The sequence below is a fragment of the Chelmon rostratus genome, chromosome 17 (assembly GCF_017976325.1).
Source record: "Chelmon rostratus isolate fCheRos1 chromosome 17, fCheRos1.pri, whole genome shotgun sequence".
NCBI classification, from domain to species: domain Eukaryota; kingdom Metazoa; phylum Chordata; class Actinopteri; order Chaetodontiformes; family Chaetodontidae; genus Chelmon; species Chelmon rostratus.
This window is the reverse complement of record NC_055674.1, coordinates 22,157,456-22,173,997: the sequence shown is the minus strand read 5'-3', so window position 1 is coordinate 22,173,997 and position 16,542 is coordinate 22,157,456. Positions and strand designations below refer to the sequence as shown.

At 44.8% G+C, this 16,542-nt stretch overlaps 1 protein-coding gene and 1 long non-coding RNA gene across 2 annotated transcripts; both read left to right on the top strand.

The window, feature by feature from the left end:
• Positions 1 to 235: 235 nt before the first annotated feature.
• hoxb5a (homeobox B5a) lies at positions 236 to 3,824 on the top strand. The gene is made up of 2 exons (XM_041956769.1): positions 236 to 1,058; positions 2,492 to 3,824. The coding sequence occupies exons 1-2, from the start codon at positions 362 to 364 to the stop codon at positions 2,737 to 2,739; spliced, it is 945 nt and encodes a 314-aa protein (XP_041812703.1). The 5' UTR covers positions 236 to 361; the 3' UTR covers positions 2,740 to 3,824.
• Positions 3,825 to 11,361: 7,537 nt separating this feature from the next.
• LOC121620354 lies at positions 11,362 to 16,497 on the top strand. The gene is made up of 3 exons (XR_006007573.1): positions 11,362 to 11,468; positions 15,144 to 15,406; positions 15,514 to 16,497. It is a non-coding gene; the product is annotated as an uncharacterized LOC121620354 (long non-coding RNA).
• Positions 16,498 to 16,542: the final 45 nt, after the last annotated feature.

The following is a 16,542-nucleotide window of genomic DNA, read 5'->3' as shown; positions in this document are numbered from 1 at the left end:
TTTACGACTGGTCAACAAAAGCACGTGACCGCACCCCCCCTCCTCTCTGTCTCTCTCTCTCTCCTCCCTCACCTCACCCCTCACCTCCCCCATCACACACACACACACACACACACACACACACACACACACACACACACACACACACACCCCTCAACCCAACACAGTCACACACACCACCCCACCCCCATATTTGGACGGCGCATACATAGCTAAAAACGAAGTACAGTGCAACGCCATAATTCACTAATACATCATAAATCGTTGAAAGTACCCGCGTTATAACGACCAAGAGAAATCTAACAAATCAAGCGCCCCTTAGTACTCAACTGTAAGCCTGCAACTCTCTAAAACAACCTAAATGAGCTCTTACTTTGTAAACTCGTTCTCGGGGCGCTACCCAAATGGCCCCGACTATCAACTGCTAAATTATGGAGCCAGCAGCGGCGCAATGAACGGCGGGACGTACAGGGACTCTTCCACCGCCACCATGCACCATGCGACGGGCTCTTACGGCTACAGCTACAATGGCATGGACCTGACCGTCACCAACCGGGGAGGGGGGAGCGGCAGCGCCGCCAACACCGGAGGACACTTCGGGGGCGGCTCGGTCGTCGGGGACTCCATGGGCTTCGGCTCCCCAGCACCGGAGAGGAGCTTCAGACAGCAGTCCAGCTGCTCCCTCGCTTCTGCGGCAGACTCCCTCTTGTCACACGGTAGTGGAGACACCAAGCTGGGCGCCCGGAGCTCGTCTCCTCACTCGGAACAACCAGGAAGCGGTAATCTCAGCTCTCCAAAGCTGTCCTCCACCTCCTCCGGTGGTGGCGGCGGCGGCAAGGCGCCGCGCTTTACAGAGCTGGACGACGCGTCGCCAGACGCCGAGGACATGCAGCACAACCGGGACGCCGGCCACGGCAGCAACCCATCGCCCAGGACCGCGCAAGGCGTGCAGAAGCAGGAGGGTGGCCCGGCGGGATCAGCCGCTGGCAGCACAACGGGCAGCGAGGCTCAGACGCCACAGATATTCCCCTGGATGAGAAAGCTGCACATTAGCCATGGTACATGCTGCTCTTGTGTTTACAGCTTATTAGCTTTGTATCATACAAGTTCCAGAGCGATAATATTCATAATGCTGGCTCAATAGATTGCAGCCTATATGTTTGGACACATGGGGTTGGTGACAGTTTAGTGCTTGCAGAAACTACACTGGGAGCCATGGTGCTCTGCGTCTCCTTGAATACACACTAAAGATTCAGCAGACTTATTGCTGCTTTGATTCGACTTGATTAAATTGGCTGCTTGAGAATAGCTGAAAGAAACACATTTAGACACGGTTCCTCGTTTCTGTCCGCACCGCACCAAGCCTTTTTCCACTGCGTCAATTTGATATTTTCATACGACTGTCAGAAATGAGCCAGCGATGTGTTTGAGACTCGGTAAAGCATCAGCTATCTGTTTTATTTTGCGTATTGCTTTCATGCATTAGAATTAGAGTTATATGGATATTTAAGTAATTATTTTTGAGCTTATTGTGAAGTCATAGACTAAGTAAACAGGACAGCTGGCCTCGGTCTGGTTAACCAGCTGAAGTTATGTATCAGCGTGTTTTCTCAGTGCACCACGGTGCAATTCGTTTTGCATTTCCCTCCTGTAGCAGCAAGGGACGCCGGATGGTTGCCCCCTCTGTCTTTACTCCCTTTTTTTTATTTTAGCAAATTCCACAAAAGCGTCATAAATCTGTCAGGGGAGAGGCAAGCCGGTCAGCAAAGCCCAACAGGCTGCAGAGCCGGGTGGGAAAAGAAAAAGAGGGAGAAAAAAGAAAGAGAGGCCAGGAAGGCTTTGGAGGCTGTTGCTCCTTTGAAAAGTGAAGCTTTATTACGTGTGGGAACTTTATTAGGGAGGTGAGGCAGAGGACGGGGCAATAAAACCCTGAAGGGAGCTAGAGGGAGTGAAAAGGGGGGGGATAGAGCGGGTGATGGTGAAGAGGGGAGGTTAAAAAAGAAAACAGTAATGTGGCAAATAAAAGCAAATCTTTTAGTGGGGTGGAAATGGCAGAAATAAAATGTGTGAAGAAAGACTGCTGTCAGAATAGGGGACAGTTTTGCCCACTGTTGTTGTGCATTTACGCACGTTCATTCTGACAAACCGGCTTCTGTGTGCTGGGGTGGAGAGGAGGTGGTCACAATCATATTAACACCTGTAGCTACAATACACTAGAATTCAAAGTAAACCTGTAGAACACAGCCATTGTCGAGAATAATGTCCCGTCAGAGAGGGGTTGCTCCAGCAGTATTTTTGGAGCATAGTTGGTGCTTCTGTAATAGAGGCTGCATTGTTTTGTAAGGTGTTGATGCTGCTTTGTTTTGTTCCCCCCCCCTTTTTAATCACACACTGTTTGTGTGCATTTCTAAAGGATCACCCGTTTATGTCACATGCTGCTGCATCCACACACGCCCCCCCTAACAGCCCTTTGTTCGATCCAAACCCTCAGATATGACGGGCCCGGACGGGAAACGGGCGCGGACGGCATACACCCGCTACCAGACTCTGGAGCTGGAGAAGGAGTTCCACTTCAACCGGTACCTCACGCGGCGGCGACGGATCGAGATCGCGCACGCGCTCTGCCTCACGGAGCGGCAGATCAAGATCTGGTTCCAGAACCGGAGGATGAAGTGGAAGAAAGACAACAAATTGAAAAGCATGAGCCTCGCCACCGCCGGCAGCGCCTTCCAGCCCTAGAGACGAAGCCATTTAAAAGAATCCCTCCGTCCATCCCTTTGGAAAGGTTGCTTCCACGTGCAGGCTTCCCAGGAGGAGAAAGAGAGAGAAAACAGTAGAAAAAAAGAAAAGAATACTTGACAAAAAATGAGAAAATAACAGAAGAAGCCAGCAGGAATGGAACAAAAGGAGACGTGATGAAGAAACATGTATAACAAGCAGATTCCAAATCTAGATTTTAAGAACACTTCCTCTCATCAGCTGAGTACTGTACAGCAGCGCAGCACTTTTTATTTGTTCGGCATGTTGGTCTTTGGTGTTGTAGGGCAACGTAAAAAATAATGACTGTGGTACTTGCTCTTGTAAAAAACAGAAAACTTCGTGTTCCTGTATGTTGTCGTTTTTAAACTAGCTGTCCGGAGCAGAGGAGTCGAGGTAAAGGAAGGATGAATAATGCTACCTAACTACGTTTCTACCTACATCCTACTTTACAACCTTGCTACCTACTTGTTGTTTAGTGTCTAAATATTGTTTGTGTCAAGTGCGATGTTTTGTAATTGACAATGTGCTTTCTAGATAAGTTAGCATGTGAGCTCTTATTGTAAGTTATTTACAGCCAATAACGCGTGAATAGCCTTTAGTTTGAGTCCCCTTTCTTCTGTCAGTTACTTGCCATTCAAATCTACGGGAAGCAGGGAGTGTGTGTGTGTGTGTGTGTGTGTGTGTGTGTGTGTGTGTGTGTGTGTGTGTGTGTGTAAACAACCATCCCTGCCTACATCTACGTATCCATCCATAATGTTGTGTATAGCTCTATTATTCAAAAAAGTGTAACTGTATATTATTGTTATTATTATTGTAATTATTGAACCATGTTTCAGAAAGGATGTATATAGATATATGTTGACATTTTTAAATGTGACCATTTGGCAATTTGTAGTTCTCGTGTGTGCGTGTGTGGGTGCGCGCGCTCGAGTGTGCTGTGTGTGTGAGAGAGTGTGTGTACGCACGTAAGGGAAATGGCTACCGTCCTGTGAGGCCTGTAAGCTTTCTGCAAATGAGCTTTTTGTATTTGTTTGTAACTTGGAGTAAAAAAAAAAAAAAGAGAAAACGACAATAAAGTTTCCCATACTCATCAAAACCAGACAGACGTAACCAGCTGCTGTGTCGGTGATGTACCACAATGCCGCACAAATGGCTTAACTGGGGCTAAAAGAGATGACATTCACTCGAGCCAGAAGTTTTAGGAGTCTTCAGCTTCTGCTGCAGCTCCGTCCTTGGCCAAAAGATGGTGAGGACAAATCAATCTGGAATATTCGCGCTAGCTGCGAGTTGAATTTATTGTGAATCATATAGGCCGCTTTCATTTGCCAATTCGTGTCTCTGGATGACATCAACTGTCAACTGCCAAACTCTGAGCTCAGTGTCTCATTTCTTATGAAGTCCACTGGGTTGAGGAATAACCAGCATACCAGGGTTTAATCCGGATTAAACCGTATGAGGTTCCGGTTTAACTGTGTGACCAATGCGAGTCTAAATCTTGCAGAAAAAAAATTCGACTCTAGACATTGTTGTGCACATTTCCTAGCCTGGGCGAATGAAACTAGCTTTTCCAACTGTTGGTTTTCAATTCTATCAAATGAATTAAAGTGGAAAAACCCAGCTGCCGCCCGGAGGCCTGTGTTTCCAGGCCTCACTTTAACCTGTGCGCCACAAAACTCCAGGACCACAGCAGCGCCGATCACTAAACAAGCTGCATGTACACACACACACACACACACACACACACACACACACACACACACACACACACACACACACACACGTAGAACAGACGCACACAGGCCAATTTTCATCTCCGCGAAGTCTGACAAGACAACAAACTACCAGCAGCGGGCAAATTAGTCACTTTTCTCTAAACGGCCTCTCTTTTCCGTCCGAACGGAGGCCACTCCCGGCCAAATTAGGTTACCCTCTCCCGGTTTCCAACTGTAAACAACCAACTGAACTTTTAAACTCACCGACGGGTGCTGCTGCAGCTTCCCTGCTCGTACACGGCTGTATTTCTGAGCTGATGGGGGGTACAGGAGGTGCTGCTCCGAGACTCATCTGGACACAACCGCTATCCCCTGATGCCTGTGTGTGCATGTGTGTTGAGATATTTTTTTTAAAGCGAACCCCTTCTGCTTTGGGCTAAACTATAAAAAAGAGGGCAGCTTTGACATTTACATGTCAAACAGATGAGGGTTTTTATCTCCAAGTTGGATCGTAAAGATCAGGCCTGGCCTCAGACTGATACCTCTTACTGGCTCTCCTCTGGTCACGTGGGGTCCATAAAGTTAGTTTTATGGTTTTGGGGAGTTGACAATGTACTATATATTTCACATTCTAGAAAGCAAGTGACGGTTTAACGGCTTCGCGGGGATCCTAAAGGGGTCAGTAAAGTAGAGACAGTGTGGGAGAGGGAGGGAATGTGTGTGTGTGCGAGAGAGAGAGCAGGCCACGACTACCGGCCGCTGTTCCTGCTCCGGTTCACACGCAGAGCCCGGCGAGCTCCGGTCTGTGCCGCTCTGGACGCTAGGAAAACCCGTTGGAGAGAAAGAGCCTGGACGCACAGTAAGTAGTGCTCGAAGGCTGTCTGTAAGTGGAAGCTAAGTAGAGAGGGAGGGGGGAGGGGGGGTCTGTGTAATTACCATGTCACTCACTCACTCTGTAGTGCTGCTGTATTAACGCGCTCGCTGAGTGCTGCAAAGCTCCGGTGTATTTGGGATATTTGAAATTCGTTGTTGTGGCTGGAACAGCGCGACGGTGGTGGCGTCACAGATGGAGTGAGATGCTGCGTGTGTGCACGCGCGCAGTTGTTGTACTTCTGTGTATCCCTGTGTGCGTGCGTAATGACGGCGCGCAGGCACACAGGAGCGTATGCTGATGCATGGAGAGGTCGTTGGCAGCAACCACAGAGTGGGTTACATCCAGACAGTGGCTCTGTACCCGCGTGTGTCCAAAAAACAAAACAATAACAACAACAGCTGAATGAAAATGAAAAGAAAAACGGAGCGGTTGACATGACGCCACCACTGCTTTCAGGTTTTACCACGAGGTTCCTCCTTCTTAAAGTTTAATATGAACGTCTTGGAGTGCTTGAATAATGCATTCAGTGAAAGGCTGATGACCTGAACCAAGACAGCAGATGTTGTTGGTTGTTGTTTACGTGATTTCAGAAGGTGTGGAACTGATCTGACTCATATGTTTAATCTCCCTTTGGATCACAGGGACAATATATGGTAATCATAATGTGAAGTGGATCCAAATTTCCTCCCCGATGGCTTTTATTGGAGCATTTTTGGGGAGGAAACATTTCATACCACCGCACGTTTGTTCCGTCTCTCTTACGCACCGCCATCGTGTGCGTAAAATGGTTTCAAGAGTTGGAAAAATGCCCGTTTGTGCTAATATTAACCAATAAGTAAATGGTCAAGGACACACACACACACACACACACACACACACACACACACACACACACACACACACACACACACACACACACACACACACACACAGAGCCTGCAGTGATATGTGTCCTTGGGTACAAGAAAATCTTTGTCTGTCCCCGCCCTTGTATTTTCCAGGCAGGATGGGTGTGAGTGAAAAAGTGTCGTGGATACAAACATTCCCAAGGCTCACCATCAGAATCCTTGCAGGTTATTTTACATCGGAGCTTTGGCCTATTCTTTGACTCTCAACACACACACACACACACACACACACACACACACACACACACACACACACACACACACACACACACACACACACACACACATAAACACACACACACACAAACACACACACGCCAGCACAAAAACTCCTATAGCACTGTAATACACATTTTCACGACGAAATTTAAGTTGTTTAAATGTATTTAAATATGTGATGTTTATATCAAGTGCTACTGTTTAGTTTTGTTTTTTGTCTTCGAATACAAGGCCAATCACAACAGTCCACTGAACCAAATATTAGTGGAACAGCAGGACACCCACTACGTTTAAAAAATGCACTGATTACACCGCGCTGACATCAATGAAGCCAAATCTTCTATGACAATTATGCCACTCGCATGTTATCGTTCGAAATAAAACCACGTGACACAAAACATCCTGTACGGCACTTAAACTTAAATCATCAGCATCAGCATCAAAGAGTGACGCCAGAATTCTGAAATTCTGTCGAAAAGTCATGATTTAACGTTCAAATACACATCTGAAAGCAGGGTGAATGAAACCAGTTCAGGCACGCGGGGCTGACGGAACCGTACTGAATATTAAGGGAATTCTTTAAAAGCAACACTCAACACACAGTCCAATCTATGACGTCAATGACGCAACGTTGAAACTATGGAACTTCAAAATACACCAGTTAAATATGAAACCAACACTAAAAAGATTCTTAATGCAACGACTGTCCTTTTCACATAAATAGAAATAACACTCTATGCATGCAAACCATTCGTGTCTCTAATACTGAAGAAAATGTATTAATATTTAATAAAATAATAATAATACACGCGTGTTCACACATACATATATAAGCACGTACGAAAATCACCATTATTGGTGATAACGCCAAAGGAAACCAACAGCTTTATCTGATGTTCTGAAATAATAAAGAAACAGCTGTAGGCTGTGCTGTGAATAAACGGAGAGCAGGTGGAGGTGTTAACAGTGCAGAGTGTTTCCTCTGACCCTGTAAATCTTTATTATAGTTCTCCACACTTTTCCCTCTGATGTCTGAAGCGGGACTCAAGCTGTCAAACAGCCCGGCTACCAGTCACGCGGCGCCGTCCTCTCCTCGCGCACGCTCGCTCTTATTGCTTAGATCCATCATGTAAATTGTTTAATGTCTCGTGTCACGGCGGACACTCACACTTCGGTAGCTTAGATACCGGGCGGAGTTTCCAACTTTTTAAAAACATTCAATCACTGCGGCGTCACCGCTCCCGGTAGACGGTTATCAGCCAATCTCCGGTAAACTGTCTATCAAAGGAGCAACCTCACAATAAAACAACAAAATTAACAGCTATCTGTTGTGTTAAAAACCCACATGGCGCACCGGCCAGGCCGACAAATATAACGTGAGAAGATGTGGACGACTCCAGCACAGTCCTACGACAGAATGTGTACAATTACTTCTTGAAATCCGACATAGTGTCTTTGAATTAATTTGGATTAAGCTGTTAGCAAAAAATTTATTTCAGAAACTTAAATGTATAATACAATACAATACAATACAATACAATGCAATGCAATACAATACAATATAATATTTTTTAAAAAGTTTTCCACATGAACTACAGTTTTAGCAAGTGTCATTTATTTATTTATTCTCTATCTATTTCATTTTACTCTCTCAACTGAAGTAGTTATTTATTATTTTACTCTCTTGTTTACAAAATATTTCACGACCTAAACTAAACCGTTTCTTACACTATTTATAGAGCTGGCCTCCTACACGCATGAGTGGAATTTCTCCTCTCTACGACCGCACAGTTAATCCGGTGTCCTCTGCACTCCGTTAATAAGAGAGGAGGATTTTGCTTTCGGAAGTCCCTCTCTGCTCTCAAACTCTCATTTATTATGCTCACTATACAAGTGAAGCCAGCCTGCCCCAATGCATTTTCAGTCTGGGGATTCCTGGCGCTGCCCTCCGCCATCGCAAAGATTTTTCACAAGCTTCACAAGAATGTTATTTAGAGTCATGCTCTGGATGCCATAAATTATTCAGACACCAGTGAAGAAAAAAAGGAAGGAAGGCCTTCTTCTTAACCGTAAAATTTGAGAAAAAAGGGTTAGTTTCATTACAAAAGATACCGCAGAACGTTTCTTTTATTTTAATTTTTGTGCCCGAAAATAGAAGTAATAAAAACGCCCATAATACCAGTCAGAAGAACACTTACTAAGGCTTTAAGATAATGTTTATTTCACGCCTTTTTTTGTGAGGAATGTTAAACAAAATTTGGAAATCTATCAAATAATATTATCCTACAGTTTGACCTCTTCTTGCTGTAATTATTACCTATTCCACGCAAAAACAAACCCAAAATAGACTTGTTTTTTTATGTGCGCATGACAAAAATGAATGTTGTATTTCCGGTGTGAGATAACAGTTCATGCCCCCACCCCATATACACACATTTGTGGGCGAGTGAGTGACCTGGGTCCGTGCGGAAGTTTCAGTTCAGTAAACAGGAAGGAGAAAAAACTCCCCATTTCATTTTTCATCAACTTCCTCCTTTTAATGATGATACAGGAACACCCCACCAGCACCGGCAACCCCCCACCACCACGTCCGCGGCCTCTCAACACACACAAACACACAGAGAGACGGGACATGACACGCGTGACACAAATGTAGTTCCTTTTCTTGTCGGGATAAGTGAGAGAGGCTGTGACATGGGAAGGCACAGCAGCAGTCCTGTATGGGCTCCTTTGTTTTTGCTGTGAGTGTCATCTGTTTCCCGTTTATGTACACAGGGCAGCTCCAGCCTGCAGAGCCGCTTTTCCAAAGCATTATGTGTTTTCTGTGCATTATGTGCACGGGCTTGCTGCTCCTTTGAACCTGTCGAGGCTGTCAGAAGGCGCTGAGTTTGGCTTTGCAGCCTGTGTGTTGGTGATGATGAGTGGGGTGAGTAACTAATGTGACTGGACCTTTTTTTTTTTTTCATTGCACTGCAAAGGTGTGTTTGACTGTGTGTGAGAGAGGTGCGGGCTTTGTGTGGGAGTAAGTGGGGTGTGTTTTGTTGTGTTTGGTGGGTTTATTGGCAGGGCATGAGAGAGCTGAGAGAGGGAGAGAAAGGTGAATGACCCGGGCATGGGAAGATCCTGCGTATGTTTTTACAGAAACCACCGGCGTGTAACAGTTGCGGCGTTTTTTCACTCAGGCCCAATTTGATAATTTGAGGCAATTTCGTTAAATTTGGGCTATTTGCTGCGTATTTCTATTCACACAGGAGTTAATTTTGTGGATTGGATAGACGATGATACTGTGAAGCCTGGCCTACTTTAAAAAACAAATAATCTATTCCACGTCTCCTGCAATCATACACTCACGCGCGCGAGCGCACACTCCTGGCTCTGAACTATTTCCCCCTTCTTCGGTCGCAGCATCTCCTGTGATTGCTTTACGTTTAAATCGGCATTTGCGAAGCCTTAATGTCTTCTGCATACTGATAGGGGTGAACCGCGCGGCCACGCCTCATGAATAATGTACGAGGACGAGTCACCGCGAGGTCAGCAGACAGGCTCGAGCCACGCACTGCGCGAGGAGACTGCCGCGCAGGCGCAGCAGAGGGAAGAGCACTTCCAGCACCGCACTAGCCCCCCAATGCGTGTCTGTTTGTCTGTTTACTTCAACAACATGGAGGAAAGGATTTAACAACTGGCTGCTTTTATTGACCTGTCAGTGTCTCCAATTTCCGGGTCAGAAGGGGGAAGTTTACCTCAGACAAACTAAAAAGTCTGGGGTTAGCTTGGTAAATAATTAGGCCTACACAGTGGTAACGGTTCATCCACACCACCTGAAATGATTGCGTTTAGCACACGATTCATTCAGTTATAATACAATATGTATGCAAAAGTATGAATGCAATGCCAATATATATTAACCAAAGATTTGAGACTGGTGTAAATTAACCAGCACCAAGTTGATCGTGTTAACTCAACGATGACTGCTCGAAATAAAAGGAAACAAACCTTGATTGGGTCATGATTTTACAATATTGCAGTCAACAAAAGCTTTTATCAGTGCCGCTTCATGCGACTGCAGGCCTGGATAAGATCAGAATAGGTTTTGTTTGCTTTGGCGATGGGTTATGACAAGCCGATAACCTTGCAAATATTTAAAGTAACCCAGGTCATCGGTGGGTATTATGCTTATTTTTCAAGTTATGCCAAATCCAATATTCCTGAGTTACACACCCGAATAAAGAGACTATAGTTAGATGATACCGTGGTTTACGATGATTTAAAATAATATTAACAATATTAATAATCTTTTTCATGCTTTTGTCAGTTACTCATGCAAGCTTGCTACTAGGGCGTTTATGACAGGATCGTCTACAGATAGGCCTACATATACCAGTGATAAGAGAATATGTCAAATGAAGGACATTATAAACGCAAAATGGACATTAATCCGGTGTTATTGTTAATTTCTACACTTTCCATAGTCAACCACCACCACCACCACTACCACTACTACTACTACTAATAATAATGATAATAATAATAGTAATAATAATAATAATAATAATAATAATAATAATAATAATAATAATAATAACAACAACACTTATTAGTAGGTGTCGTTTTTGCTGTTATATTCTTAGTAGTCCAGCTATAGCTTCATAAGCATTTTGAAATCAAGGTCTTTGCTGTCCTGAAAACCTAAACAGTTACTAAATTTAAGTTGTATTGCAGTTTATTTAAATCTTCATTCCGTGCCTCCAATGTGCCAGAGGATTTTATTTTCCCAGAGAATGCAGCTCTCTCGCGCCGCCACCAGAGCCCGCTTCAGACCAGTAGGACTGCGAGACCCAGGCCGAGAGCTCCCGCGCGCCCGGCCATGTCCTACGTCCCTCCCAGCACGCGCCCCCGTCCGTTTGAATCCTAACCGACGATAACCTGTAACAACCTCCCTCGCTGTCAGAATACACAACTGTCAGCACTGCACCCGTCCTTTGCAGTTGATTAAGGGTGAGTGTACGAAGACACAAGTATTTTCTTTAGTGTAAAGTACAGAGAGACGGATAAAAAAAGTAGGCGCTGTCGATTAATTTCAGCGTCCATTAGGCTGCCTTTGTCTTTTCCTCTTCGCTGTTGTTAGCCGAGGAGAGGAGAAGCTAACTCCTCCACTAGCTGAACAGCAACAGGCTAAGTCGGGGGCATATAAAAGTAGACTGCGCTTATTCAAAGCTAGTTTACTGTCGCTGTTTCTCTCTTTCCTTTCCCCCCTCTGTCGTCCTGCCCGCGGCCAGGCGCAGGAGCGAGAAGAATCCAGGGTTATTACCGAGAGAGAGAGAACAGCCTGGCTGGATGTCCGAGCTAATAGCCAGCCTGTAGCAGAAGGTTCACGGAGTTGAAGGGTCAAAAGTTCACCGTCGTGCGTGAGTTCCGCCCTCGCCTCTCTTCACTCACTCGACTCCAGACCAATTGCTGTATGTCAAAGGCAAAAAAGGGAGGGAGTAAGAGGAGCAGAGGTAGGGAGGGGGTACAGATGAGAGAAATGATAGCAGGAGGCAAAGGAGAGGTGAAGGCTTGACCTTCCCTTCCCTTCCCCGGTAACAAAAGCAAAGCTCCTCCTGCCGCCGCGATGTACAGAGAGAGGGAGATGAAGGGAAAAGAAAGACAGGAAAAATGGAGGGGTTGAAGGTGGTGGTGGGAGGGCGGAAGGTATTCGGTGACATGGAGGTGAGGGTGCGTGGATGTATGGGGGAGGGGGGTGCAGGTGTTTGGCTGTACACACTATGTACACACACACACACACACACACACACACACACACACACACACACACACACACACACACCCCGACTAACATGGAGCCACTTTTTGATCAACAGACATTATTTCATATGTAGGCAACGACGGATTAACTGAGGGCGAGGTAAGGGGTAACCAAAATAAAAAGTTACAGCTATTACCTTCATTATCACTAAATGAGTCTTCACCTCAAGCCGATGAAACTCCTGTAAATAAGTTTTGAACTGGGAACAGAAAACCCAAATGAATAAAACAAAACAAACAAAAAAGAGTTCACTGTTTTATGATATACAATAATGCATTTCAGTTAGAACCATTCATACACAAATGTATGGACTAACCTGCCTCTACAATCAAATTCATTTTGGCTATTGACAGCTATAACCCACTATCATCCAGTCTAATTGCATTACACATATTGTGCCCTAGTTGTAAACCGTGTTGTATATGTATATATTTCTATAAAAGTAAGAAGATAGTCTATAATGTTAAATGTTGATTAAGAATATCACATTGATATTGCTAATTAGAATATATACAAAACAATTAGCAATGTGTGTGTTTGTGTGTGTGTGTGTGTGTGTGTGTGTGTAGCCAGACATTAGTGGTTGTAAAGTGGTGGTTTTATGCTTGGAGCTAATAGTTATTTTTATAGCCACTCTCCAGACCTTTTTGGAAAGGGAGTTAAGCGAAGCAGAGCTCTTCCTCTCCTCAGCCTTATCAACACAACCCTGTCAAAAATAAACCCTTATCTCGCGCACCATCCATAAAATATTACTCTCCTTATCTGATCTTTTCACTGCAAGATGAATGTCTGCCCCAGTTTACTTTTCTGGCTGAGAAGAATGACCCCCAAACCTTTTTTCGTCTGCTCTCGGTCTATTTATCTTTCTTTCTTTCTGTCTTCTAAAGCAATAGTTCAAAGTTGTTATTAACTATTAAACATTTTTTCACCAGATATAATAGTAATACATATAATAATAATAATAACAACAACAATAATAATAATAATAATAATAATAACAACAAGATAAACTTTGTTGTGAGTGCTACCAGAAACAATCCCCATGTATTTTATAATGGCAGAATAGCGGGACTTCTCTTCTCTTGGGGCTATGCTTGATGGTTAAAATGAGGAGGGGGGTTAAAAAGAAGGGAAATTAGTTGCAACAGATGAGCAAAATCAGTATTCAGTAAATAAATAATCCTCTTATTGACGTAAACACTAGCTAGCACTGCGCGTCTGGCCCGGTCCCCCCCGCCACACATCCCTAAAAGGTAATGGGTGAATAACAACGTTACAGATTCCGTTTTCCTCCAAAGGTTCATCCCGAGTTCAACAGAATAATTCAATGTAGGCTGCAGCGCGCCTGTCGATCTGTCAAAGCTCTGGCTGTGGGCCGTGAGTTTTAATCAGCTGCACCATTTGCACCAAAACGTCACGCATGAATATCTTTTTATTTGCATACTTCTTCACGTATAGATGCAACTATAGGGTGTTCTCTTAACACGTGGTGTAAAAAGGAATTGAACAGATAAAATAACAATATACATCTGTTTCTGTAACCGACATAGTAGTGATAGGATGTGGAAATATAATGAAAGTAATACTAGTGAAATGAGTAGGTAGAAGTGTGGACATATGGCTGCAGTTAACTCGATAAAAATCCATCGTCGGGTCGCAGAGAGTCGAATAACATCAATATTGCTCCACCTGATACCTCTGTGTCTAATTTCCACGCGGCTCAAAACTTGTTAAGCACACTAAAAACGCGTGTTTATACCAACTAGGCTGCGATACAACACATTTGTATGTACAAAGTGTTCATGTACAGGCAAAGACACTGAAGGGATGGTGCGGTTATGCTGTGGGTTCACATGTCAGCGTGCACGGCGGTGTCATTTATATTTATACAACAAAAGGAAAAGGAGAAATGATCCTGGAAGAAAAGAAAAATCTGTGTGTGTGTGTGTGTGTGTGTGTGTGTGTGTGTGTGTGTGTGTGTGTGTGTGTGAGAGAGAGAGAGAGAGAGAGAGAGAGAGGAGAAAGAGACCCCCCTCCCGCGTTCACATCTACTGACCATTTTTCTTCAAAGTAATGACTCCAACTCAATTTAGTATGACGGAGAGGGAGAGAGAGAGGGAAGGGTAAAGAATAAAATGACAGAACAAGGGGATGAGTGAGAGAAGGGAGTGAGAGAGAGAGAGAGAGGTGGATATGGCTGAAAGAAAGGGTGTGGAAAAGGGAGGGGGATAAGGGAGGAAGAGAGAGGAGAGGGGGGGCTTGACTGTGCTCGGGGTGAACGGGAGGTCAGCGCGTCTCACCAATATTAAAATGTGTACCGGGGACGCGGGGTGACACGCCTTGCCCGTTAAACAAAGAGTGTGCCAAACTGGCAGATTAATTTGAAAACTTCAGTCCACACACACACACACACACACACACACACACACACGCACGCACACGCACACAACACTTAATGCCTTAAAGAGTCCACAGTCTCCACAGCAGCCCTGCTCGGTCTCCCTCAGCCCCAAACCGCTCTCTGTAACACCGGGAAACATGGGGAACGACCGCCGGTGAGAGGAGTTTTCCTCTACCATTTAACGCCAATTCTGTCGGGGTTTTACGCGCGGAGCTCACGGTGATGGTGTCACAACGTTAGAGTGTCGTTTTTGTTCTCGCTGGATCGTCACTTTTAAATTGGTACAACTATACCGTATCATTTCGTTTATTATAGCGCGGATTCTGAGCGATTCGGTTCGGATACAGTCATGTTTACGCTTTATCGGAGATCGGAGTGTGTGCGCATCTGCGCGTGTGCCTGCGTGCATGAGTGTGAGCGGGGGTGTCCGCGGAAATGACAGCGACTTTTTTTTTTTTTAAAGATACCACGAAGAATCCTGAAGAGGTCAAAAAAACCTGTGGCGTCGGAAGACGAGAGAGAGGGGACTGAGGTGTGAATGTTGTACTCGGAAGGCTTCTCTTTACGGATGAAAAAGGAAAAATAGTGGAACACGGCTGCCGATTTGTTGGAGATTTAACGGAGAACAACACCAAAAAGGAGAAGAAAATGTAAGAATAACAACAGCAGGAAAATGGTTGAAATCGATGTGTCGACGATGCCAGACGATCCGCGAGCTACAGAGGAGTGAGTACACAAAAAATAAATCGCCTTGTAGAAGGGGAAGATGCCTCATTTGCATATTGTTGTGTGTGTGCCCGCTTTCTTGCTCATACCGTGTGTGTATGTGGCAGGTGCTTTGCCCATGCTGGGAGGAAGGGGAAGACCACGTGTTGCAGGAACTGCCGCAGAACCCCCTCCTCACAATCTCCCCCATCCTCCTCTTCCTCCTGTTTCCAAGACAGCGAAGTTTATAATGACTTTATCGGTTCATATTTTTAGATCGATTAAAGGCTGTGCACATCATGCTGTGTGTTCACTCCTTGCAAGAACCATTCCCTTCATTGTACCTTCCCTATCGTGCTTGTTAATTAGTTAGCTTAATTAAGCCACTTGGGGCAGTGTGACTTCAGGGTGCACTATAGACGTTCTTGGGGTAATTTAGGTTTTGATGTACCCACGAACCCAATTTTTCCCCCTCTTGTCAGACACTGGCTTATAATGATGATATTATCAGTGAATATCATCAGATAACTCCAAGCCCTCTCTCTCTCTCTCTCTCTCTCTCTCTCTCTCTCTCTCTCTCTCACACACACACACACACACACACACACATTCACAGAGAGACTAGTTTATGGCTACCGAGGGTGAAGGCGAGGTCGTGGCTAGTGGAAGGTTAAATGTCACGCTGGACAACTTTCTCCCCCCTTACAGCCTTTCCACAGTATTCTTATTTTGTCATACTGAATGTTAAAATGTACCAGTTGAATTTCTCTGTTTGTGCTGTTGCAAAAATCCGTAAAATAATAAGAGAAATTGGTTGCTAATGTCTCGCACGTAGCATGATTGTTGTGTAGACAAAAAGAGAATAACAGCACAGTGATTGTGAGGGAAAAGAGCAGTTTTGCGGTGGTTTTGACTCGGGGGCGATGCTGTGGATTTATCAGTTTGCATCCAGATGTGTGGTTTTCTGCTGTTGACGTATTTCAAGCGTGTAGGTGGTATGAGCCTGAAGAAAAGGGGCAGTGGTTTCAGCTGTTTATTTTCCTCTGCTGATTGCTAATGGGCTGTTTCTTTGATTGTACGATGGTTGTGAAATAAAATGCCTCGATTCTTCAGGGAGCCTTTGTTTCTTTTCATTGGTTGTGCTCCTCCATCAAAAC